Source organism: Carettochelys insculpta, chromosome 1 (genome assembly GCF_033958435.1).
Source record: "Carettochelys insculpta isolate YL-2023 chromosome 1, ASM3395843v1, whole genome shotgun sequence".
Lineage (NCBI taxonomy): Eukaryota > Metazoa > Chordata > Testudines > Carettochelyidae > Carettochelys > Carettochelys insculpta.
The window spans coordinates 351,785,797-351,809,440 of NC_134137.1; the positions used below are offsets into that span (position 1 = coordinate 351,785,797).

Here is a 23,644-nt window from a genome sequence, read left to right on the forward strand (position 1 = left end):
TTGTATTTCCCTAGGCGGTTTATGAGGTCGTTAGACAGCTTCAAAAGTCTTATTAAAATCAAGGTACACCACACCTACACTTGCACCCAACCACAAGGTTTGTTACCATGGTGACTGTTAGTTATTATTTTCTGAGTGTTTGCAAATTGATTGCTAGATTTTTTGCCCCATTATCTTTCTGGACACAAAAGTTAATCTGGTCTGTAATTCCTTGGGGGTGTCCTTATTTCCCTTTATATATTTGCCCTCTGCCAGTCCTCTGGAATCTCTCCCATCCACCAGGAGTTTTTGAAGATAATCACTAATGCTGTAATGAATGAATGAATGAAAGTAAACACACCGCTGTGACGACAGAAAGCTGTTGTACAGCCATAAAGCAAACAGACTTACTTGCAATTGGTTACAAGTTGGAAGATGCAGAATGGACAGAACCAAAATGGAATCAACTTGTAACTAGGTTGAAGGACAACTTGTAGTAACTAGATTCCTTTATACAGCTCAATTTGTAGTGAGGATCTTAAATCCCATTGGCACAGATCATACAGAATGAAACAGTCTATACAATCTTGTTTTATCCTTTGAAGTTTTACTACTGAGTTAAAATAGTATTTAAAAAATTCTTTTCCTGTGTTACTAATACCTTAGATTAGTGACAATAAAAACTTCTGACTTTCACCCTTTATATATGTTTTTCTTCATTACACGTAGCTTTGACAATGAAACCAACTGCTCAGTTTCTCTTTCCAGCTTTCAGACAGCAGAACAATGCTGCAACATTTGGATCACAAACTGCAGGGGAATGATTCAATCCAACACATAGACCATCCCTGTTTCTACTGAAATAGTTCATGAAAACATTTTTATTAATATCAGGCTTTGCAAAACCCTTTATACATACACAATGGGAAGCCTAAATTACTTGACAGCTCCTCTTTGAATGTCCAAGTAAGGAAAAAGAGGCCTGCCTCCACTAAACAAATCAAAGACTAGACTTTTCCTAATACCAATAATATTTTACCTTTTCATAATCCTGCAAACTTTATGAAAAATAATTTTATTCTCAATAACAATAAAAATGAACATCACAATCACCTCTCTTTGCTTATCTTCCCTTTTGGGGTTGACAAGGAAAATGTTGTGGTGACGTGCTTGAGAACTAAAAGGCTTTCAGTACTTTTCCATGTCCTACAGCTTACAAACTGTCAGGGTGGTTAATCACCAGAATAAATTGCCTAGGGAGGTTGTGGAACCTCCATTGCTGGGAATATTTAAGAGCAGGCTAAACAGATGTCTATCAGAGATGGTCTAGCTGGTTCTTGGTTCTGCAGTGAGAGCAGGGGGCTGGACTCAACGACCTCTGGAGGTCCCTTCATGTTCTAGTATCAGAGAGGTAGCTCTGTTTGTTTGTATCTTCAAAAACAATCAGAAGTCCTATGGCACCTTATAGACTAAGATATTTTGGAGCATAAGCTTATGATTCAAAATATCTGTTAGTCTATAAGTTGCCACAGGACTTCTTGTTGTTTATGTTCTAGTTGTCTATGATTCTATGATCTGTAGGAGGCCAAGTCAGTCAACAGTTGCCGTCCCTTCCACAGTCAAACTACAGTAAACCCTGGAAATACACGGCTTTGAGGTGTGCGTAACTCACTTTAATGCCAGTAAAGCATAACTTGAAGCTGCTCTGTGGCTGTCAGCCTGCCTAGCCAGGCAGCTAGGCAAGCTAAGAGCCCCTTCTCTCTGCCTTCCCCCAGCCCTGCTGCATGGCTGGGGGATGGCAGGGAGAAGCATTCAGGAAACTGACCAACCTACCAGTGGAGGTGACCTGGGAGCCAGGCTGCCCCTGGTTCCCAGCTCCCCTCCAATGGCTGGAGCCAGGAAACTGACCAGCCCATCAGATAGTGGCTGTTTCTCCCTGGCTTTCCCCCAGCCCTGCAAAACTGTGAGTTAAGCAGGCCTTACAAGAAGGCAGCCCCATGTAACTGGAGGGTTTACTGTATTAACATCCCACCCGCCCCAGCCCTCTCCAGCAGGGCCTAGTTGTGGGACCCAGCGGTCCCCAAAGCCACCATTACCTTGGGACTAGGGATCAAGGCCGAAAGCATGTTAACGGCTGACTGGGTGGGTGACCTGTGCGAGGACCTGTCTACACTAGGTCGGGGCGGCTCTAACACTGCGAGGCAAGCCGGGGGAAGGGCCAATGGGGCGCGGGCGTGTCCCCCCCCCGCAGCGGCACGTGCAGAAGGCTGGCGGGGCGGGCAGCGAGGGTTGGGCGCCGCGCCAGGGCCAGAGGCGAAGAGCGGCGCGGCTGGGGAAGCGCTGCAGAAGCGGCACCTCCCGCCCCCTCCAGCGCCTGCGTGAAGGCGCCGCCCTCAGGCGCGCTCCGCGGAAAGTTTGTGCTGCGCGGGCCGGACTGGGACTCGCCGAGGCGCCGGTTGCGCGGCTTTCCTGCGGCTCGTGCACAGCGCGGGGCCCCCGGGGCTTCCTCCTCCTCCCGCCCGGGAGATGCGCGGCCTCCAGGTGTACGCGGGCGCCCTGCTAGGTGAGTGGTGCTGCCCCGGGGCCGCAGCCGGCGCGGGTCCTGCCGCGGCGGTGCACGTCCCTGCCGCGGCCGGGCCAGGTGAGCCGGGCGGCTGGAGCTGGGGTGCCGCGGGACCGGGACGGGGGCTGCGGGGCGCCTCTTCCGCCCGCCGCGCACGGGCCAATCCCCCTCCCCGGGCGGCTCCGGCAGCCGCGCTGCCGCTGCCCGCCTCAGCCGCTTGCCTTCCCCGCGCAGGGCTGTGGGCCGCCGCCCTGGCTCAGGAGCCCGAATACAGCTACGGGTGCGCCGAGGGCAGCTGCTACCCAGCCACCGGGGACCTGCTCATCGGCCGCGCCTCGAACCTCTCCGCCAGCTCCACGTGCGGGCTGCGGAAGCCGGAGCCCTACTGCATCGTCAGCCATCTCCAGGTACGCGGCCGGCGGGGCGGGAGCTGAGCGCCTCGGGGGGCTCCGCTGCGTTTGCACAGTTGCATCCCTTCTGCGGCTCTGGCCCTGGCTTGGCAGGAAACTGCATCTGTCCTGTGCCTGCCTGGGAATGCTGTGCTGAGGGGGGCCCGTGTTAACCCCCCGCATCTCCCAACCCTGGGGAGAGAAGCCCCATCAAATGCCACGTTTGAAACCAGATTGGCCAAAGCCGGGGAAATCCTGTAGGGAGGGACCCTGCCCCTGCCCCTGCCCCTGCCCGGCTGGGAGCTGGCACACCCCCTCCTCCTAACAGGGAGGAAGCTTTTGTGTTAGGCAGATTAGAAGGGTAATGGTTGGGCAGCATTTCAACAGACGTGTCTGCAACTTGGCCCATAGCAGCTGCATTATTTAGTATAAATACTAACTGGTCCCCCAGTACCGGTAGCATCTATGCAAATACATTTATTAAGACGTCCGCATTAAATAAAATGAGTAAGATATTGGGTGTATACTAAATGGGGGGGGGCTTGGGCAGCTTGGGGCCCTAAGCAATTGCTTAGTCTGTTTAGTCCTAGTGCCACCACTGGTGGTAGTACCGCTGAAAAGTTTGGGGTTGAAATGGATTGTATATTAAATATGAGTCAGTAGAGGGATGCAGTTGTGGAAGAAACACTGGCATTCTGGCATGTATGTTCATATGCATGGCACAGCTCTCCTTGCCAAGCATTGGTGAGCACTGTATCTGGTTTTGGGGTCCACGCTCAAAGAAGGATGTCGGCAGCATGGAACGAGTCTAAAGGAGTGTGACAAAAATAATAAAATTTAGAAAACCTGACCTGTGAGGAAAGGTTTAAAAATGGTCATGGGCAGTCTTGAGAAAAGAAGACTGGGGGCAGGGGAAAGGAAAGGGGAAGACCTGATAAGTCTTCAGATATGTTGAGAGTTGTGAGTGAAGAATGATCAATGGAGTGTTTGCAGCACAGGAAATCTTCATTAGGTGAAACTTTCCAACAGTAGAGAGTACAGTATGGGAATAGTTTTCCAAGGGAGTTTGTTGAATCCCATTAAGCACATGTAGTAAGACAAACAATTTTCCTTTTTTATTGCAGATCAGCTAGATTGGGTAAGGAGACTTTAGTTGGGCCCTGCTTTTCGTTCAAGCATTTAGCAGGGCCCCCCAACCTCTCTAATATAATCTAAACTGATGGAAATTTCAGTTATGTTCATATGAAAAAGAATGTTTTGGCACATGTAAAGGAAATAAGTATGTAAATGTAAAAACATTATTAATACATATATATATGCAAATACACATATATAAAAACAGTAGCATATTTCAGCATTTTTAATGAGCTGGAAAAGCCTGAAACTCAGCAGCCTATCATGCCATGCCCTGCTTTTGAAATTTCATGCCCCACCTCTCCAAGGGGGCCCACCCCTCACTTTACACACCCCTTGGCTAGATGACCTCTCAAGGTTCCTTCCAGCCTTAGATTTCTCTTATTATGTGATATAGGAAGTATACAGCATGCCTAATTATTTGCAACCCAAATGTACTTAGACATTTAAACCCAGTTTAACTTGATAAGAAACAATGTGGCACAGGGAGTTCAATCATACTTCCCCAGGCTTGTACAGAGCTGTCTAGACTACTTCCTGCATCAAAATCAGTTTGTAATTATAGTTTAAATTCTCGCATTTGAGGTGGGAGATAGTTAAATCTGTGTCATCAAGTAAAATAAGGCAAATAAGTTGTTTTCTCTGGTTCTTTTTAAATAAAAACCATGTTTTTTTTTAAAAATGCAAACAATAGTTTAGCAAACTACAGGATTTCAAGAGAGAAGGGACTATGACTATATGTGTTTTTAAAAAAGCAAATATAAATGGAGCTCTATTACATTTGAAAGTGGATAATCTCACTTTGGGTTTATGATGTCAAAAAGCTAGCTCGAATTCTGTTGTCCTAAGTACAGGAATACTTCTCCTAAAAGCAGTGGGAGTCTTGTTCCTGTCAGGCCCATAGATATTGGCACAGTATAGTTCCCTTGATATAACTGATGCAAAATTGCAAATAAAGTTAGCAGACTGCAGAGAACTTCAAAAGCATCTTCCAAAAATAAGAGAAAACATCGTATTGCTTCTATACAGATCCATTTTGTGCCTGCTTCTTTAATATTCTGTGCAGATGTGGTCACCTCAAAAGAGATATATTGGAATAAAGTTTCAGAAAAGGGCAAGAAAAATTATTACGGATATAGAATGGTGCCAAATAAAGGCCTGGCCTGCTAGGAGATTGTCACATTTAAGGATCTAAGTTTGATTTTTATAAACTATGCGTCTACACCCCAGCGCTCAGAAGGTTGATTTTTTAAGGGGCTCTGATGTTGCCTTTTGTAATGCTGACTTCCCCCAAAGTAACTGGAGAAGTTGAATTGGCAGGTGGAGACAGCAGCGTTATTAAGATCAATTTTATTAACCTTTAAACAAACCCACAGTTCCCCTCAAGGTGTCCCTTCTGTTCATCACTCCACCCCTGCTGTTCTCCGCATGTGCAGGAAGTAGAAAGCCAGAAGCCCAGCTTTGTGAAGTTATTCCTTTATGACCAGCATGGCGATTGCATCTAGCCACTTTTGGGAGCCCCAGCACGGAACCCTTGGGAGAGCCAGGGTCTCAGTGTGGCTGGCAGGCTGGCCCCTGCCCCACCACACCATGTGGTGACTTGGCTGTGAGGACCAGACAGCAGGGCAGAATGTCCTGTGCAGGGTGAAGACTTCTCCCCCACACAGGATGTAGCAGGAGAAGCAGAGATACTTTTTTTTCTGTGCTTCACATTTGTACGTTGCAGTCTCTACGTTGTGGCCTCCCTCCCCCACAAGCACCATGCAGTCCGGGGTGCAGCCTCACTACATGGCTAAGCCTCCCCTATCCTCCCCCCAGTGCCATGCAGCTGTCAGGCCAGCCCCCACCCATGACACCACGTGGAGGCTGGGCTGTGGGGATTGTGCTTGTAGGAGAGGTCAAGAAACTTCTTTTCCGTGGCTCAAGTTTCTGTGGGGAAACCTTCCTCCTCCGCAGGCGCCATGCTGTCAAGGGTCCAGTCCACACCCCACCACATCACCTGCCGGCCGCGGTGCAGTGCGGACTGTGCTTTCCAGACAGCAGCATGTCCTGTCCTACATGGGGTGAAGACTCCCCCGTGGCAAAGATTTTGGGGGGCTGTCACTGGGGGGAAGGCTCCCTCCAGGGCAAAGATTTTTGGGGACTGGCAGGCCCCCATAAGGCATCATGTGACGAGGAAGGCTCCACTGGGGGGGCTGCATCTACATTCTGGTGACTGCACCAGGTAAAGAAGTGCCTCAGCTGGCCCCTGCCAGCTGAACTTTGGGGGGGCTGGGCCCAGCTGCATCTCTGTGGGCTGGCTCCTCCACCTCAGCACACCACTACAGCATGTTTCCTTCCCAAAGCGTGTGCTCGGGGGAGCTGCACAACCTCCATTTAGCTGGCTTTTTTTCCAGGGAGAACAGCTCCCTGACATGCTGTCTGGCCCCATGAAAGGTGTTCTTACCCCGGGGAAAACTGAGGTATCTGTTAACTTGGTGCAGTCTGCTGGAGGGCAGATACCCTAATATGTGGTATTGACAACAATGAAGGGTTTCATTTTCCTACGACCTCAACTTTGCCAGTCTGCTGTGCTCCAGGCAGATTGCTGCTGTCAGAGCTGGCTATTTATGTGCCAGTCAACAACAGCCTCCTGATTTGTGGGCAGGCTTTGGACAAATGGACATTTGTTTTCAATGGCTGAGAGAGGGGAGTGGTGTCAGTGAGGGCGGTGCACTCTGGGGTGATGATCTCACACACCCACGACCACTTGTGGCACATTTTTTCCCATAACACATGGGCAAAAAAACCCAAAATGCAACGGGGCTTCAGGAACTGTGGGATGGGGCCCACAATGCAGTGGCTTCAACAGTCACCCTTAGGTAATATAGCGGGGACACACTACATTGACTTTGTGAGCAGGTGTGGACACTCAAGTTTATTTATAAAATCTAGTGGTGTAAAGTCGACTTGAATAAATTTGACTTCATTTTGTAGCGTAGCCCTACCCAAAGGGAGATTAATAAGCCTGGGACTCGTCAGGAAAAGAGACGATAAAAGGGGGATAGGGTAGAGGTTTATAGAATCACGACTGGTGTGGGAAAAGTTAATAAAAAGCTGTTTACTCTTTCCCATAACAAAAGAGCTAGGGGTCAGCAAATTAATAGGCCACAGATGTAAAATAAAGGTAATATTTCTTCACACAACACACAGTCAACATGTGGTATCAGTTCTGTTCATTCCCTCTGGGGCTCCTGGCATGGGCCACTGTTGGGAAAACAGGATGTTGGGCTAAGTGGATCTTTGGTCTGACCCAAGATGGCTGTTCTTATATTCTTACACATCCTTTAGTTGAACAGAAGGTGAAGATAGGCAGGTACAGTGTATCAGGAAGAAGCTGCTACCAGTATGGGCCTGTATGCAACTGATGTTAAAGTGCTGGCCTGCACCCTCCTGTGGGCCACCGATGGGGTGGGGGAGAGAAGCAGCGACATTGAAGTCCTGCTGCACCCTACTGCTAGGGCTGCAGGTGGGGAAGGAGCAGGTGCCTCAGGTGATGCATGCCGTGCATCGCTGAGGAGCAGGGTGGGGGAGGTTGACACTGCCCCTACAATCCATAGCCCCTCCCCTTCTGCACACGCAGAGCCTGTCCCCTGTGTGGAAAGATCTTTAAATTACTTGCACTCTGAGTTGAACAAATGCCCTATCAGTTCATTTAGTCTGAGGAGCGTGTGCTCAGCACTTTGCAGGATTGGGCCCCAGTACTGCTAAGGTAAAAGTTCTGAAGTAACTTGCAAGAGTTCAAGTATTCCCTTAGTTTTATAAATGCAGTTAAATACATATTCTTAGAAATGTGTCCTTGATTGCTTTTGTCCCTCCCTACCTCTGCCTCAAAGGTGCAGAGTCTGGCAGAACAGGCATGGTCAGAGGTGGGATTCTGAAAGATGCTGAGACCCTTCACCTTTCCTTAGCAAAACTAAGTTTGAGGATGCTCAGACATTTGTGAGAGTGAACCCTTAGGGATGTGTCCTCCCATTTAAATAACTGACAGCTTTGACCCTGATTTCACCAGTGGGAGAACAGGGTCTGTATTTGGGGCCCCTATTTGGGCTGGTTTGGAGGTGCCCAGATGGATTATTGTATATTAGCCCAAAGAATCTGACTGTATGGGGAGATGCTGGAGCCGTGCATAAGAAATCCAGGGAATACTCCAGGGGTGGAGAACAATTTTTGAGTCAGGGCCACTGACCCATAGAAAAATCAGTCAGGGGGTATATACCAGTGAGATGCTTTAAAAAAAAAAAAAACAAAAAACCTCCCAACTCGGACTAACCTGGCCCCCAAGTGAGGAGAGAAAAGTAGCCCTCACTGATGTAGCTCCCAGTTGAGAAGCAGGGGGAAAAAAGGACATGTTGCTTCCCTTGAGCTGCAGGAGGTTCTGGGGCTCAGGGCTTTCCCCCAGGGCCAGATTAACTCTTCTGGGAGCCTGGGGCTAATAGATTTTGTGAGCCCCACCCCCAGATATGGATCTGGGCCGAAATGAGTTTCGTTATGTGGAAGGGGGGTGCCAGGGAGCAGTCTGGAATTGGGGGTGCATGGTCTGTCTGGGCAGGTGATAGGGGACAGGAGCGGGCTGAGAGTCTGGGAGGGAGGGAGGGAGGTGCTGGAGCGGGCTGAGTGAGGGTGTGGGGGTCTGGATGGGCAGGAGGGAGTGTGCAAGGGCAGGGTAAGAGTGTGGGTTCTGAGTTGGAGGGTGATACAGTAGTGAGATGAGGGCTCAGGGAAGCGGAGAGGTTTCAGGAGCAGGACGGGGGTGCGGGGTCTGGGCGGGAGGGGCAGGGAATGAGGATGTCTACCTGGCACAGCTCCTGGGGGGTTCCAAGTGGCTCAACAAAGCTCTGTGAGCTGCAGGGACTGCTCACCAGCTGCTCCCATTGACTGACTCCTTGCCAATAGGAGTGGGTGGAAAATGTGCCTGCAGGGACTGCTTCCCTGCATTGCTCAAAGTAGCTTCCTCTGTATTGCCAGGCAGAGCCTTTGGATCAGATTTGGCCTGTATCTGGAGTTGATTGGTCCCATAACATTCAGGGTTCCCTGCCTCCACTATGGGGGCACAGGCCCTGAGCTGTGTGGGCCTGATCAAGGCAAGCCATGGCTGGATCTGGCTCCCGGGCCACATGTTCCCTACCCCTGGGATACAGGGCTTGTCTTGATTTGCTTGCTTAGGGCAGAAATGACAAAGGGCTTGTGGAGTATGAACGTCATTACTGGGGGCTACAAGAAGAAAGGCACCATGGTTAGCAATGCACTCTGTGAAACAGTCTCACTTACTTTATTCTATAACGAGAGCTCTAATGCTCAGCTTCTTGACAGCTGAGGTGTTGTTTCATTAAGGACAGAGCAAATGTCACCTCCACTCTACCAACAGTGCTGTTCTTCACTACTTGTTTAAGTTTTTGGACATGCCCCGTCATGCTTTTCCTCATGCTGCCCCTTATGCTTGGGAGGGGTGCCCAGTAAAAAATCCACACTAGCACCCCATTGTCCCCTCTCTCCTTATAACCCATCTGAGTTATGATGCCCATGTAACACTTGACAATCGTTAGTGGCTCCGGGACTGTGACCAGGGGCGTATTCAAGCTGTTTTACCATTCATTATCTCAGGTGCCCCCTGTTGGTCTATGCTATCTACCTGTTGTTTCTTGCCTTAATTTAGATGTAAACTCTTTTGGACAGGGACTGTTTCTTTGTTATGTCTGTGCAGTGCGTCACATGCTCTGGCACATGAGGTACTACCACAATACAAATGCATAGGTAATAGCTGTTACATTACATTTGTCCTATGGAGCAGAATTTGTCACAATGGTTTGGTCTATGCCACCAGGGCCATTGATGTAAGTTATACTACATTTGTTATGTGGGCAGTGCAGCTGAAGTCAGCATACTTAAGATCTGCTTAATACGTTGTCTTTACTCCAGTAAGTCGACAGACGATGTTCTCCCATTGACTCTGCCTGCGCCTCTCATTGTGGTGGAATACCAGCATCCACGGGAGAATGTGTGGTGGTCGATTTATCACATCAGACAAGAGATGCAATAAATCGACTCCTGCTGGATCAATTGCTGCCTGTTGGTCCAGCGGGTAGTGTCGCCCCTTGGTTTCAAACAGGCGCAACTTGGGGCTGCGTGCACAAGTTGGGGCTGCATATATGCTTATAAGCATGTGGGTGTTCAACCTAAGAAGATGCTTGAAATTATGGACTCAGTGGTAAAATTCCAAGCTAGTAAATAGGCCCTGTAAAGTGTCAGTTTCGGTGACTTTTAAGATGGACAGGGCTTTGTCCAGGATATCTCTTATAGCAAATACTATTTCATAGAGCATTTGAATTTGTTTTCTGAGTCTGTTTTGGCATAAATCAGTTTAAGGTAAACATTAGTATTTACTTATGAATTGTACTAGAGAATAATTATTCCCAGGAATAATTCCTTGAATTAGTTTTAAGTAAAACATACTTCCAGTATGATTAAGAGCATATTGAATTCCTGTCATTTTTCCCTTTGACCTTCAATTTACATTGAGTAAAGTATGAATTCTTCCATTTTTTTTAGAGTAAAAAAACAACCCCCATGGCCTCACTTTACGTAGGCACAAAGGGCCAAATGTAACAATAATGCAAAATATGTTTATCTTCACAGAACAACTGTTCCTGTTTTTGATACAACAGCAAGTGCTAAGATAAATAAGTTAATTGTCGTCTTATTTTAGGAGGACAAAAAATGTTTCACATGCGATTCTCGGTACCCCTTTCATGATCCTCTCAACCCGGATAGCCATCTTATTGAAAATGTGGTCACAACATTTGCTCCAAACCGCCTCAAGCTGTGGTGGCAGTCGGAAAATGGTATGTAGTTCCTCCAGGAATCATTTCTAGTGGGCATAATATGAAATACTTGATTGATTTAAGCATTCTCATATGTTTTGTTGTTGTCTGAAAGGTGGTCTGCCGGGGCATTAGTGTTTTAAGCACAGATCCCTTGGTAAAGTTGGATTCTTTGATACATCAGTGGTGCTTTTTATGAATGAGTTTTGTGGACATTAGGGCTGGGTCCATACGGAGCTCTGCTCATCGTTGCTGCTGGCACAGCTGTGCAAAGTGAGCTTCTCAGGGTTGCAAATGGCTGCTTATCTGCATACTCCTGAAGCTCATTAGCATAGCCATGCAAGAGTTTGGTGCCAGCAGAAGGGGGAGCCAGCACTGCAGAGGACATGTAGATGTGCCTCTGCTGGCTAAAAGCCCCCTCTGTCTCCAGTCCCTTATGCCAGTCCTTTACGCATAAGGGACTGGCGACAGGGGGTTTAGCTGTCCGAGGCCTGGCCACGTGGCCACTGCAATGCTGGCACCCCCTTCTGCTAGCACCAGACTCTCACATGGCAATGGTAATGAGGTTTGCTATTATGCAAATAAGCAGCCATTTGCAATCCCAAGAAGCTCATTTAGCATAGCTGTGCTAGCAGCAGCGCTGAGCAGAACTCCATGTGGACCCAGCCTAGGAAAAGTAAGATAAACCTTAAGGAATCGCTTAATAAGTTGTTGTGTTTTATTTTAAAAAAAATATGGATTTTGTACATTTTCCCAGATTTTTTGCACTTAGTGGAGTGAGCAATGAGGGAGGAAATAGCTCTCCAGAAGCATCTGGATTCAGAACCGTCAGAACAGTTGTACAGTGTTGTTGGTGTAGCATGCCTGTCAGTGAATGGAGGCGGCGCAGTTAGAGGGCACCGTGCTGCAGCTGTTGTCCCCCAGGTACCGTGAGGATGGTCCGTTTTATGCCAAGGCCTGGACAAGAGTCCTCCAGCTTAAAATCTCTGCCCCACAGGAGGAGTGATGACTGGGGGCGGGGTGTGTGTCATTCTTTCACTATTCATTATCACCTGGCTTCTCTGCTCATACTATGTCCTCATCTGCCAATGATACAAAAGAGCAAAGCAAGCATATCAGAGCAAGTAAAAACCATGCACTTCAATTTCGTAGGGTTTTCACTCCTACAATTTCTTTCCAGAATAACACTCTCCTTTTGACTTTTACAGCTGTGCTTAGCTTGCCTGAATTTCTTCAAGAAAGATCAACTGATCTTTAAAGCTTCTAAGAGAGGCTTTTTAAAAAAAAAATGTATGGAAGACATAGTATCTTGGCAAATATCCTGGCAGAGGCTCTTATTGTAATTCAACAAACAATGTGATGTTTTGAAAAACCTTTATTAGCCCACTAAAAAGAAGTTTATTGGATGTCTTTTATTTAACAAGTGAGATTAGTCCAGCTTTCTGTCTCCACTGTTTCTAGTTTAGCATTCCAGATAACTCATGTTTTTTGCAATAGACTTGGCAATCTACCAACAGAAAAGTTTTAGCTCATAAGGTCATGCAAATATCCTTCAAAACTAAACAACAAATGATTCTTTCTCCATGTAGGCATACAGCATCAAGGATCATTATATTACTGTGCATTCTGCACAAGCTTACAGCTGTATAAAAAATTGGAAAGTGATGTACATTCCTTGGTTTATTCTGTTTACCTTCATCCTTTCCCTCCATTAAATTGCCCTGGTTTTTATTTTAACATTACACACTAGACTTCAGTGAAATGTTGATCATTTGTAGTTCTACCACTTGAAAAAATCTTTATTGTTACAAATAAGTGGAAAGCTTTCCATTAGGGAATGAGGAGACTTTAACTGTCAATTTCTGTAAAATGTAACCTTTCATTTGAAAAACAATTGTAGGCTTCTGCACCTTGTGGCTTCAAAATAACCTTTGAACTGTGAAAGCCTGCTGTACAATCTCAGTTGTATAGATAAAGGGCTCTTACTGCCTCTGCTTTGGCTGGTAGTTTCCCCAAGCAGCAACTGAGTGAAATTGGCAAGAGTCTGCTGGATTTCACTGCTGATGCTCAGGAAGTTGTGGGCAGGTGTGAAACTAATCAGAACAATGACAGTTTCATGACACATTGGAAGACCCCAGAGTTATGAAGCCCAGCAATAGGAACTAACCTATCAATCACATGCCTCATTTGGAACCAGAAACGTGCAATCAGCCAGCTGCAGTGATGGGGGAGGACAGGGAAAGCAAATACTATTCAGTATTGTAGTAAACTGTTAAAAAATGTGGGGGTTGAGTTGGGGGGCAGAGTTAAAAAAAAAAAAAAAAAAAGGATTTGACAAGTAAGGAAAATGTTTTTGTGCTGTTTCATCGGACTGTAAGAGAATTAAAAGCAGCATTTTTCTTCTGCATAGTAAAGTTTTTCAAAGCTGTATTAAGTCGATGTTCAGTTGTAAACTTTGGGGGGAAAAAAAAACAATGTTTTGCTCAACATTAGGAAGAATCTCCCTTCCAACTATCAGAGAGGTAGCCGTGTTAGTCTGTATCTTCAAAAACACCAAGAAGTCCTGTGGTACCTTATAGACTAACAGATATTCTGGGGCATAAGTATATTGGTTAGTCTATAAGGTGGTGCGCGATCCATAGTCTACGTAGACTGAAGGATGCCTACTTAAAAAAAAAAAACCCACAGGACTCCCTTCCAAAGGTGCCTATAACTCTGAGAATCCACTGTGTGCCCCACCAGAGACAGGTCTGGAGTATATATGTAGCTGAGGAGGATTTGGGAAACAGCCTGGGGGAGGGTTGCAAAGATGCCTTCATTTTCTTGCAATAGCTAGGAGGCTCTGAGTGTGAGATCAAGGAAGAGAGAGGGGGAGAGAATTCCCATCCAACAAGCAGAGGTTGAGTGCCTCTTGCCAGAGGCTGACACTGGAAATGGAGTCTGCGGCCGGTGTCCAGCATCACCACTATGGTATGAATTCCACTCTCAGTCCTTATCAGCAGATGCGGGAGGAGGCATGACTTCTTATCAGGCATTAGAAAGGAGGCCACTTCCAGTCCCACAGCTATCTTTTTGTATCTGCCTCTGCCTAACAGCTTCAGTTCTTTTATGCAAACCAGGATTTGGGTAGTGTAGTCGCTTGCTTTGGTGGTACGCTGATTGACGCAGGGGATCTGAAAGAATTCCCCAGCTTTCTCCATTATGCGGTATTGCTTAAGTGGCTAAAAGCAAAATCAGCATTCTCCTCTATAAAGATAACAGTAGGCTTTGGTCAGGGGAGCTCCATGGGGCTTGGGGAAGTTTGTTGACACCAGTGGAGTTAATCCAGACCTTTTCCTGGACCAGTAGACTGCTTCCTGCCATACCCCTGTTCCTAGGCAGAGAGCCATTTACCAAATTCCAGAATGCATAAGTTCACAAGTCTAGCTCCTTGTAGCAAGAATAATGATTCACTTCCATTGCATGTCAGACCTTTTGCACATGCAGAAGGAAATGAAGGTCAGGACTTCAGCCTTAGTCTACTGTGGAATTTTTCGCTTCTTCAGAAGCATCAGAGGCCTCTACAGAAGGCCTGATACCAGACCCGTTCTGCAATGTGTGTGACTGTGTGTGTGAATAACTTAACCATCCTCTGATTGGAGCCAGGCCTACACTCCAGTGGAAGATCGAATTAAGATATGCAATTCCATCAACATACCGTGATTTACATATTCACGCCACCTCCAGTAAGGGAAGTCAGTGGGATCAAACACTTCAGTTGACTTGTCTGAATCCTAACAATGGGCAGGAATGCTGATGCAGGTGCCCTGTGAGTTTGATTTAGTGTGTGCCTACCAGGCATGCTAAATAGAGCTTTGGAAGATTGACTGCAGCAGGGTCAATATTGTCTGTAATAAAGATTTAGCCTCAGTTTCCCACATGTGAAGTGATGATACTGGAAATACCACAAGCACTGGGGTACAGAGAAATAAGCTAAATGTCATACGGACCAAGTACACCTACAGTACTGTATCGGGAATCATATTTCCAATTGTCAGTGCCATGTAATGTTAAGTTTAGGAAGTTTGCAAATACTGTTTTCAGAACAAGTCCTCCTTTGTGGTAATGTAAATCTGTACCTTGTTCTTTTAGAACCTAACAGCCAGAAGTCAAAAAGGGTCCTTATAGTAGCAGAATGAAGGTCTCCTAGGAAAATGATGAAATTAAATGCTGAGCCAAGTTCCTGCTTACTTTTTCTTTTTTTTGCCTTCTTTAGGTTTGGAAAATGTAACTCTCCAACTAAATCTGGAAGCTGAATTCCATTTCACTCATCTCATTATGACCTTCAAGGTAAAGAATCCATAGCATTCTCACAAATCACAACCCACAGCACTGTGTAATCTAACATCTGTCATGGAGGGCAGTTGTGGGCTTAATTGGTTATTTAGACTAAGATATATGTAATGTTCCAGTTTTGATGATACTGGCTTTAATAAATGCATTAAAATGCTATTAATGTTGGAATGCAGGGGAGAGGGATTTTGTAAGTCTGTTAGTTTCAAATTTTTAACTGACAATTTTAGTATAGGCAGATAAGCTTCTGCTTTGAATAAATCAAAAGCACATACTATATAAGGCAATTTAAAACTCTCTTCTATTGCTCACATGCATTTTATCTTTGGGCTTTTGTACCTGAAATAGAACTACTGGGGTGGGGGCGGGGGTCTTACCAAGATTTTAGACTTCAAGAGTGTTGAAGTGTCCAAAACCTGTCATTTCACATTATTTGTTTGCTCTCTGTGGGTTGTTGTTATTCTACAAGATCATTATGGAAATCAACTTAGCAAAAGGATTAGGTTTTTTAGGAATCATTTTCACTTGGCAATGAAAACTTTTCCAGGAGGAATAAACATCTGTGCCTCTGTTTCCTTATAAACAGATGTCCTGGAATGACAGATTATGCACCATGTGTATCAAAGTGTATGTGATTAAGGAGGCCTTAGTAGTGACTCCATTGCTCAATGTGGTCTCTAAATTTGACGTCCTTACTTTCTTGGAAAACTAAACATCCTGAGGTAGAGCCCAGGGATATTACAAACATATACCTGCTTCCACCAAAACACATGCCAGGTTGCTCTACCCCAGGCTGGTCACCCACCAGAGCTCCATATTTTCTTATCAAATTCTGCTTCTGAGCACTGGTATATATAAAGGTCTTCCTGCATTAGGATTTTAAAACTGAACGTGGTCAGGATCTCTTGCGTCATGGCGAAAGATGGAAGGAGAGAGTTGTTAAAGAGCAGGACTGGACTGTGACATGAGGGAACAGGATTGCTCCTGGGGAGTAAACCTGAGCAAAGTTAGTCAATGCACAGAGGGTTGTGGAGCAATGGACAGGACAGAGTGTGGCAGGAGGAAGAGTGCAGCAGTGCAAGTGGTTGCAGGGCTGCACGAAAGGCACAGTGAGGGTCTTTAGATTTTAAGATCTTCAGGAACTTACTTTTATTTGGTTGGCTTTTTTTTTAATTAATTCTAATATTTTTTGTCAGTGCCTAACCTAATGTGGCTCTGAGCCAATACAGGCATTCCTAGGTGCCTATACGAAGTGTGAATAATAATACATATATGAGTCACATAGATAGCCCTCAACAATGATAGATACTTCTTAGAAATCCTGGGAAATCCCCCCCCCGCCAAAAGAAAAAAAAAAAAAGGATATTGTTGAGTAAAGGCTGCTTCACTCTCAAATTCAAAACTTTACTGTGATCTTGTACCTTTCTCATGGAAAAATATTGTGGTTGACCCTTGTAGTGTTGCATGTATGCCTATTGGTTTGATACCATAGTCTGAATGAGGTCTGAGTGAAGCATTTGTGTTGGGGTGTGATCTTGAGGAACTAAGTGTGTGAATCTTTGTGTGCTCCAAGTTGGAAGTGGAAGTGAGTTTCCTGTGTAGTAGGCTATGGAGAGCACTGGGGGTGGAAGGGCATGCAGTTTGAGATTGGTGTGGGTGTGATAATCATGATAACTTGATTTTTAGTGATTGCTTTGTTTGTATTTGCACTTGAGCAATCTGACCTTTAAAGTATCAAGTTTTAGTTTATAGGACACAAGTTTGTAATAGGGATATTAATTTCACCTAAATAGTAATAAACTTTTTAATGTTGTGAAGTGCTTTCGTATTTGGCTTTTGGAGGTTCTTGCCTATATATATAAAACTAATTAACAAACTGTTGCAGATGTAGTCCTCTCAGTGCAAGCCACATCTTAAACTAATATCTAAATGTTAAAGTTTAGTTCATACAGTGAACTCCCTCTCTCTCAAAGCTTTGTAAATTGGGATTTTTAAGGTGGGGTTTGGGTTAAGAATCTTTTAAAATTTATCTCACTAGCTAACTTATAATTAATTATAACTATTTGAAATATTTGTAGGTAAGGAAATAAGCTACTTGGGTAGAATAAAAAGAAGTATTGCATCATCTCAAACCATGTCAAAGTTAGTTAAATCAGAGTCCTGGATCCTGGGAGTGAATGTGATGAAACAGGCCAAGGATGAGCTTCACAAACTGGTGGGGGAAAAGACCAGTTTCAATTGCCTAGTCAACTAACAAGACAATTGTTAGAGTATTAAGAAAGATCATGCAGACAGATAACAGGGTGACAGGTGGAAAAATCGTGCTGCTGTTCTGTATATGTGATGTGAGGGCCAGGGTAAGGAAAGAGATCTATGTATAACTGGATTACTCACTCTGTGATCCATTTTTCCCAGCCGTTCCCTCTGTGACAGGAAATGGGGGTCCTATTAAATCTTCTTGTGAGCCTTGACTGACTGGGGGAAAAAAGAGAAGCTACAGTAACTGAAAAATCTGCATTTTCTTCACTGACATTAAAAAATCGTTCAAGTTTTTTTTTCCCCTCTGATTTTCATTTTAAATAGAATCTGAAGTCTTAGTCAATAAACTCTTATTCTTAGGGCTTGTCTACACTTGCAGGCCTTTTTAAAAAAAAAAAAACTTTGGAGGTTGAAAGGAATATTGTCAAAAAGCATACAGTGTAGACAGAGCCTAAGTTTGCTTGTTGTATCATGAATATATTTGTGTCTAAGAACCTAACATTACTAAATATCATTCTGCTATAATCTACTCCAAAGACTGCGTAGTAGCAGTAGTATAAAGAAACTCATATTCTTTAAAAGATGCCTTGAAATCCAGGCACACAACTCACTCCTTCTAATAACTGATAAAAATATTTAATAAATTAAACCTCATTTGGTGTTCTTTGTGGATTTTTTTAAGACCTTCCGCCCAGCAGCAATGCTAATAGAAAGATCATCAGATTTTGGAAAAACCTGGCAAGTATATCGATACTTTGCATATGACTGTGAGAATTCCTTCCCTGGTGTTTCAGCTGGGCCTATGAAGAAAGTCGACGACATTATTTGTGATTCCCGGTATTCTGACATTGAACCTTCAACTGAGGGAGAGGTTGGAAATTACTTTCAACTGTAATGAAAACTTTTTCTCTATAGTTCAAGATTCCTTATTAAAGCTTTCTTTCATTTTTCCTTAGGTCATATATCGTGCCTTAGATCCAGCTTTTAGAATTGAAGATCCATATAGCCCAAGAATTCAAAGTTTGTACATGGTTACTTTACTTTTGCATTCTAATTTTTGTATTTTTAAATGAAAAATACTTACAAGCAAAAGCTCATGTAAGGATCCAGGCCCCAGAATGCATCAACAACTGGGGTTGTCTTGACTGATTTTAGTGGGTCTTCACATGGGAATAGGAACCAGAGTTGCCAACTCATTATTTTCATCATGAGACTCGTTACATCTGATGTCTTTAACAGCTCAACTCCTGACATCAAGAACTTACGGGAGAATCTCTGCTTCCATTGCAAAAATAAAAGGGGTGTGCTGGGACTGGCATTCCAAACTTCAGTGTTTCGGAGACACGCTTGAAAATGTGACCACCCCCTGCCCCCCTGATAAAGCTCCACCATACCACGCCCTCCCGGATGGCTGAAATCTGCTTCTCCGTAGGCAGCAGGGAGTGGAGTTCTGCTTCCTGCTGCCACAGCGAAGTGAGGCTCATTGGGCTGGGAGAGCACAGCCGAGCGCAGAAGTGCTTGCTGCTTGTTCCACCGGCGTGGTGAGTGTGGGAGGGGGGCAGGCTGCTGCTGCTGCACCCTGCCCCAGGTAATCCTCCCCCGCACTTCCCTCACCATAGGACAGCTGGGGTGGGTGCAGCAGAGCTTCCAAAAGCTTGGGGCCTAGGGTGACTGCCCCAGTTTATCCTATGGATAGGATGGCCCTGAGCCTATGTATGCACCAAACCCCTGGTCCCCTTTGAGGCCCACCTCCATCCATGAGCATCTTCCTGCATCCAGAGCTCTCGCCCCCATCCCCACCGCCTGTACTCCCTCCTGCACACCAGCCCTGGAGCCCCCCTCCTGCACCCCAAGTTCTCATCCACAACCCGAGGCCAAGCCTTTTGCGTCCCAACTGTCTGTCGCGGCCCTGAGGCCTTCACCCCCAGCTGGAGCCCTCACACTTTTGTACACTGACCTTCTGCCCCAGCTCTGAGCCCCATCCCAACCTCAGAGCCCTTTGGCCTTATCCCCACCACGCAGGTTTCGTTACGTGTACCAATATGGAGGTGATCTACAGTGGTGCACGTAAGGAAATCGGTTCCACTCAGGGATAGGAAAAATTAGAGGGTACACTACTGCCCACGCAGATCTGATTGTAGAATTAACTCCTAACACATTAAAATTAATACATCAGTTATTTACAATTATTGGGACAAAGGAATGCAAACGTAAGTCTGCTACTTTGCGAAAGCATGGAGTTGGAAAAAGAAACTTCTTTAGGATTTGTCTTTCCTTAGGGTCTCAGGGTAAAGCTGCTGGGATGAGACAGCAAAGGAATACAAATCAGGTAGAAGGCTGTGTACTGGTTGCTACATTGACTGAATGTTTTCTGTTTAACCAAGGGTTTAAAAAGCAATATTTATAGGGAAATCTGATTTTATTAGCTTAGGCCCAGGGCATTTTCAAATGGGGGAGAAAAACAAGCCTTTAGTAAATTAAGGCAGAAAGAGTCAGATCAAATTAACTGCTGTAATATTGTCTTCCTGCAAGTTCTCTTCTAATGAGAACAGTTCCTTTTTATCTGGTTGGCTCAAGATGGCTGTTTATGCACTCAAAATATAATTATTTACATTCAAAGGATACGAGGGCCAATAAGGCAAGAAAGAGTCTATTTGCATCTGAAGTGTTTCTGCAGTTTCCAACTGAAGTTTTTCCAAAGATCCTTGAAGTTACTCTCTACTCGTCAGTACTTTGTTAATATTAAACCCCATCCATTTTACATTTTAAATCCAAAATGTGGTTGAAAACTAAGGTATCTGTTGTGGCATTGATGCATGTGCCATTAATATCAATATTCTGTGACTATACATACAAACAGCAAAATAGGTCACATTTTTAAAACAATGAACCTAGCCTATGTAGTGAATCATTTTGAGGGGTGGGAAGAACAATGTAATATCTGACATTGGTAGCAGAAGGATCCAATGTGGGAAACTTGTATTTAAAACAAAATTAAGTCTTGTTAATAAAGCCAGATGTAGTATTGTAGCTGGACATAAAGAATTGCTCTGTGTGAGGTTTTCCAGAATCTATGATCTGCAGTTTTCTTGATTATTTTTTTCCTTCAGTTCATAGAAATCAGTAGCTGATTCGAGAAACTGTTTGCTTTTTTCCTTGCAGACCTATTAAAAATCACAAATTTAAGAATCAACTTCACCAAGTTACATACGTTGGGAGACAATCTGTTGGATTCAAGAATGGAAATCAAAGAAAAGTACTATTATGCCATTTATGATATGGTGGTTCGTGGGAACTGTTTCTGTTATGGCCATGCCAGTGAGTGTTCACCAGTGAATGGTTTTAATGAAGAGGTGGAAGGAATGGTAAATGTTCACAATTTTTCACACTAAAACCCTGTTAAAATGCTGTAAGCCTGATTCTGCTCTCTTTACCCCCATTCAGTAGCTATATATTACTGCAGGTTACCACTGAAACAAATAGCAGGGTCAAAGGGCGATGCGCTTTAATGAACAAAGAACAGCACCTGCATCTGTTAGCTAGTATAAAAAGAAAACTACAAGGGGTATCCATTTTCAGAGTTCAGTTCACAAATTGATAAACAACTCAGCCGAAGAAAATCTTGATTCCTGTATGTTATAATAGATCAGGTGCATTTTCCTTTCTTTGGCGGGTGTTTTTCATATATTTTTAGAGAGGGATGCAGGTTGGACTTTTGCTGGATGGGGACAGGATTGGGTGATTCACCAGTCTGAAAGTGGGGTTTGTTGGGTTACTGTTAGGCTATGTCTACCTTAAATAGGTTTGTAGACAAAACTCGTGGAACATGCATTTTGTAGATGGAATCTGTCATCGGAAGGGCTGCGTAGATGCTCTGGGGAGGCCCTTTTTTGACAGTGGCTCAAAAGATTGGTCCGCTTTTATGTGTAGAGACGATGCGTCAACAGAAGTTTTGTCGGAACATATCTTCCAACAATAACTTCTGTAGACACATGCTTCTAGTGTAGACAGAGCCCTTCTGTTTTGGGAAGTGCAGTTGTGTCAAAGATGAGATTATCTTGATTAACACAAAGTGTGAGGGAAATTTGAGCAGTTTCATCATCTGAGAGGGAGGTTTGGTCTCATTTGTGGGAGTGTGGCCTACTCGTACGCATCCCCGTCAGTGGTTATGGGTCTGTTTACAGCACCACCTCAGAACTCACTTTATCAGCTCAGAGTCTAGAGAGATTCTTCTAGATCTCTAGTTCCTCTCAGATTCTGTCCAGTCATCCAAGATAGTGGTCATTGCTATTACAATTACTGAAGCAACTTGTTGTCCGATTGCCCCTGTAATTCTGTAAGTGATGAGGCTGAAGTCAGGTTTGCAGTAAGTATCAATTAGGGTGAGGAAGAGTTTCCCCCTGCCTTCACCCTTCCTTTGAGGCTTCTACAGCAGAGGTGGAGAATATGCTGGTCGTGGGTGGGCCATTGCTTCTTGCAAATCCCGTTGGCTGGGAATAGTGAACCTCAGTCACTGGAAACAGCGAACCATGGCCATACCTGCAGATGCTCAGGTAAACACGGTGTCTGGTGGCCCACCAATGGCTAACCCTGGCAAACCACATCTACCCTGCGGGCCAGTTACTGCCCATTCCTTTGTTACAGCCTGTGCTCACAGAGGGAAGGTTTTAGATTAGATGATCCTATTTTCTGATAGTCTAATTGTCTGTTTATGGATAATTTATGGTCTTGCTCTAATAGTTTGGCCCAAAATGCCCTCAGTATCCTGTGTTCTCTGTATGCAAACATGGGTGAGCATTTACTCACATGGACAAGGAACTCATTGTGGCCCTTTCTGTATGTGATTCTGTCCTCTCTTGAGTGTTTGTTGCAATGGAGCTGATGAGGGTATGCCAAACATGCAGTATTTGTAAGTTGATGGGAAATGGTGAGGTACATTCCAATGTAAATGCATTCTGTGTATTGCACTGGCTTTTTTCCATCCTTATTTTCTTTAATGAAAATACTAAAATTTTTTTGGTAAATTATAGGTCCATGGACACTGCATGTGCAGACATAATACCAAAGGTTTAAACTGTGAACAGTGTATGGATTTCTACCATGATGTACCATGGAGACCAGCTGAAGGACGCCATAGTAATGCGTGCAAAAGTATGTTTGTTTAAAATACCACTTCTGAATCTTGCATTCTTTCTTTTGCTTTTAATGTATGACAGCTTTTACATAGATGGTTTTTGTGGCATTTGGTGCATTAATAAAATGAACCCTAAAGATAGGGTTTGTAAGATTAACTTTACTGACAACATATGACATCAGTAAAGCTGCTCTTCTTGTCTTGTATCTTAGAGTGCAATTGCAATGGGCACTCTGTGCAGTGCCATTTTGATATGGCTGTGTACATGGCAACTGGAAATACAAGCGGTGGAGTGTGTGATAATTGCCAGCATAACACAATGGGACACAACTGTGAACAGTGCAAGCCATTTTACTTTCAGCATCCAGAGAGAGATATACGGGATCCTAACATCTGTGAGCGTAAGTACAATGTCTTCATTCAGAATGTTGAAGCCCATTGTGTAGATACTTGGATCACTGAGGCATTCAATTAATGAATTCCAAAGAGCCGCACCTGTGTTCTTGGGCCCTATTTCTCTTCTTTGAGTTGCTGAATGTTCATGAACAGATGTTCAGTGCTTCTGATGGAGGCCTGGGGTAAGCGTGGCCTCCCCTTTTTGTTTGCAAGCTGGGAAATAGCAGCTCCTTGGTGACTTTACATGCAAACTGAAATCCGATCTGAGAACTTTCTTTTAGTGCAGTGTAAACAGGTGTATGCAATGCTTCCTTTTTAGCGTGTAACTGTGATCCACTTGGCTCCCAAAATGGGGGAATATGCGATCGATATACTGACTTCTCGACTGGCCTTATTGCTGGACAGTGCCGTTGCAAATTGTTTGTGGAAGGGGAACATTGCGGCCTCTGCAAAGAAGGGTTCTATGGACTAAGTGCAGATAACCCCCTTGGTTGTCAATGTAAGTACAAAATTTATGGAATGGGAATACACTGTTACTTTATGTAGGATTCAGAACACTTCCTGGAATTGTAAGGGCTTGACGAGGAACTTCTAGTGC

The 23,644-nt window shown here is 44.7% G+C and overlaps 1 protein-coding gene across 1 annotated transcript in view; it reads left to right on the forward strand.

The window, feature by feature from the left end:
• Nucleotides 1-2,304: 2,304 nt before the first annotated feature.
• The window catches only part of LAMB1 (laminin subunit beta 1), an 87,324-nt gene continuing 65,984 nt past the window's right edge, over nt 2,305-23,644 (forward strand). Inside the window, exons 1-10 of the mRNA XM_075016352.1 lie at nt 2,305-2,542; nt 2,777-2,949; nt 10,811-10,946; nt 15,181-15,254; nt 18,199-18,387; nt 18,473-18,536; nt 20,679-20,881; nt 22,547-22,667; nt 22,863-23,051; nt 23,366-23,545. Of these exons, the coding sequence (XP_074872453.1) occupies nt 2,506-2,542; nt 2,777-2,949; nt 10,811-10,946; nt 15,181-15,254; nt 18,199-18,387; nt 18,473-18,536; nt 20,679-20,881; nt 22,547-22,667; nt 22,863-23,051; nt 23,366-23,545 (1,366 nt within the window). The 5' untranslated portion in view covers nt 2,305-2,505. The remainder of the gene's footprint in view (nt 2,543-2,776; nt 2,950-10,810; nt 10,947-15,180; nt 15,255-18,198; nt 18,388-18,472; nt 18,537-20,678; nt 20,882-22,546; nt 22,668-22,862; nt 23,052-23,365; nt 23,546-23,644) is intronic.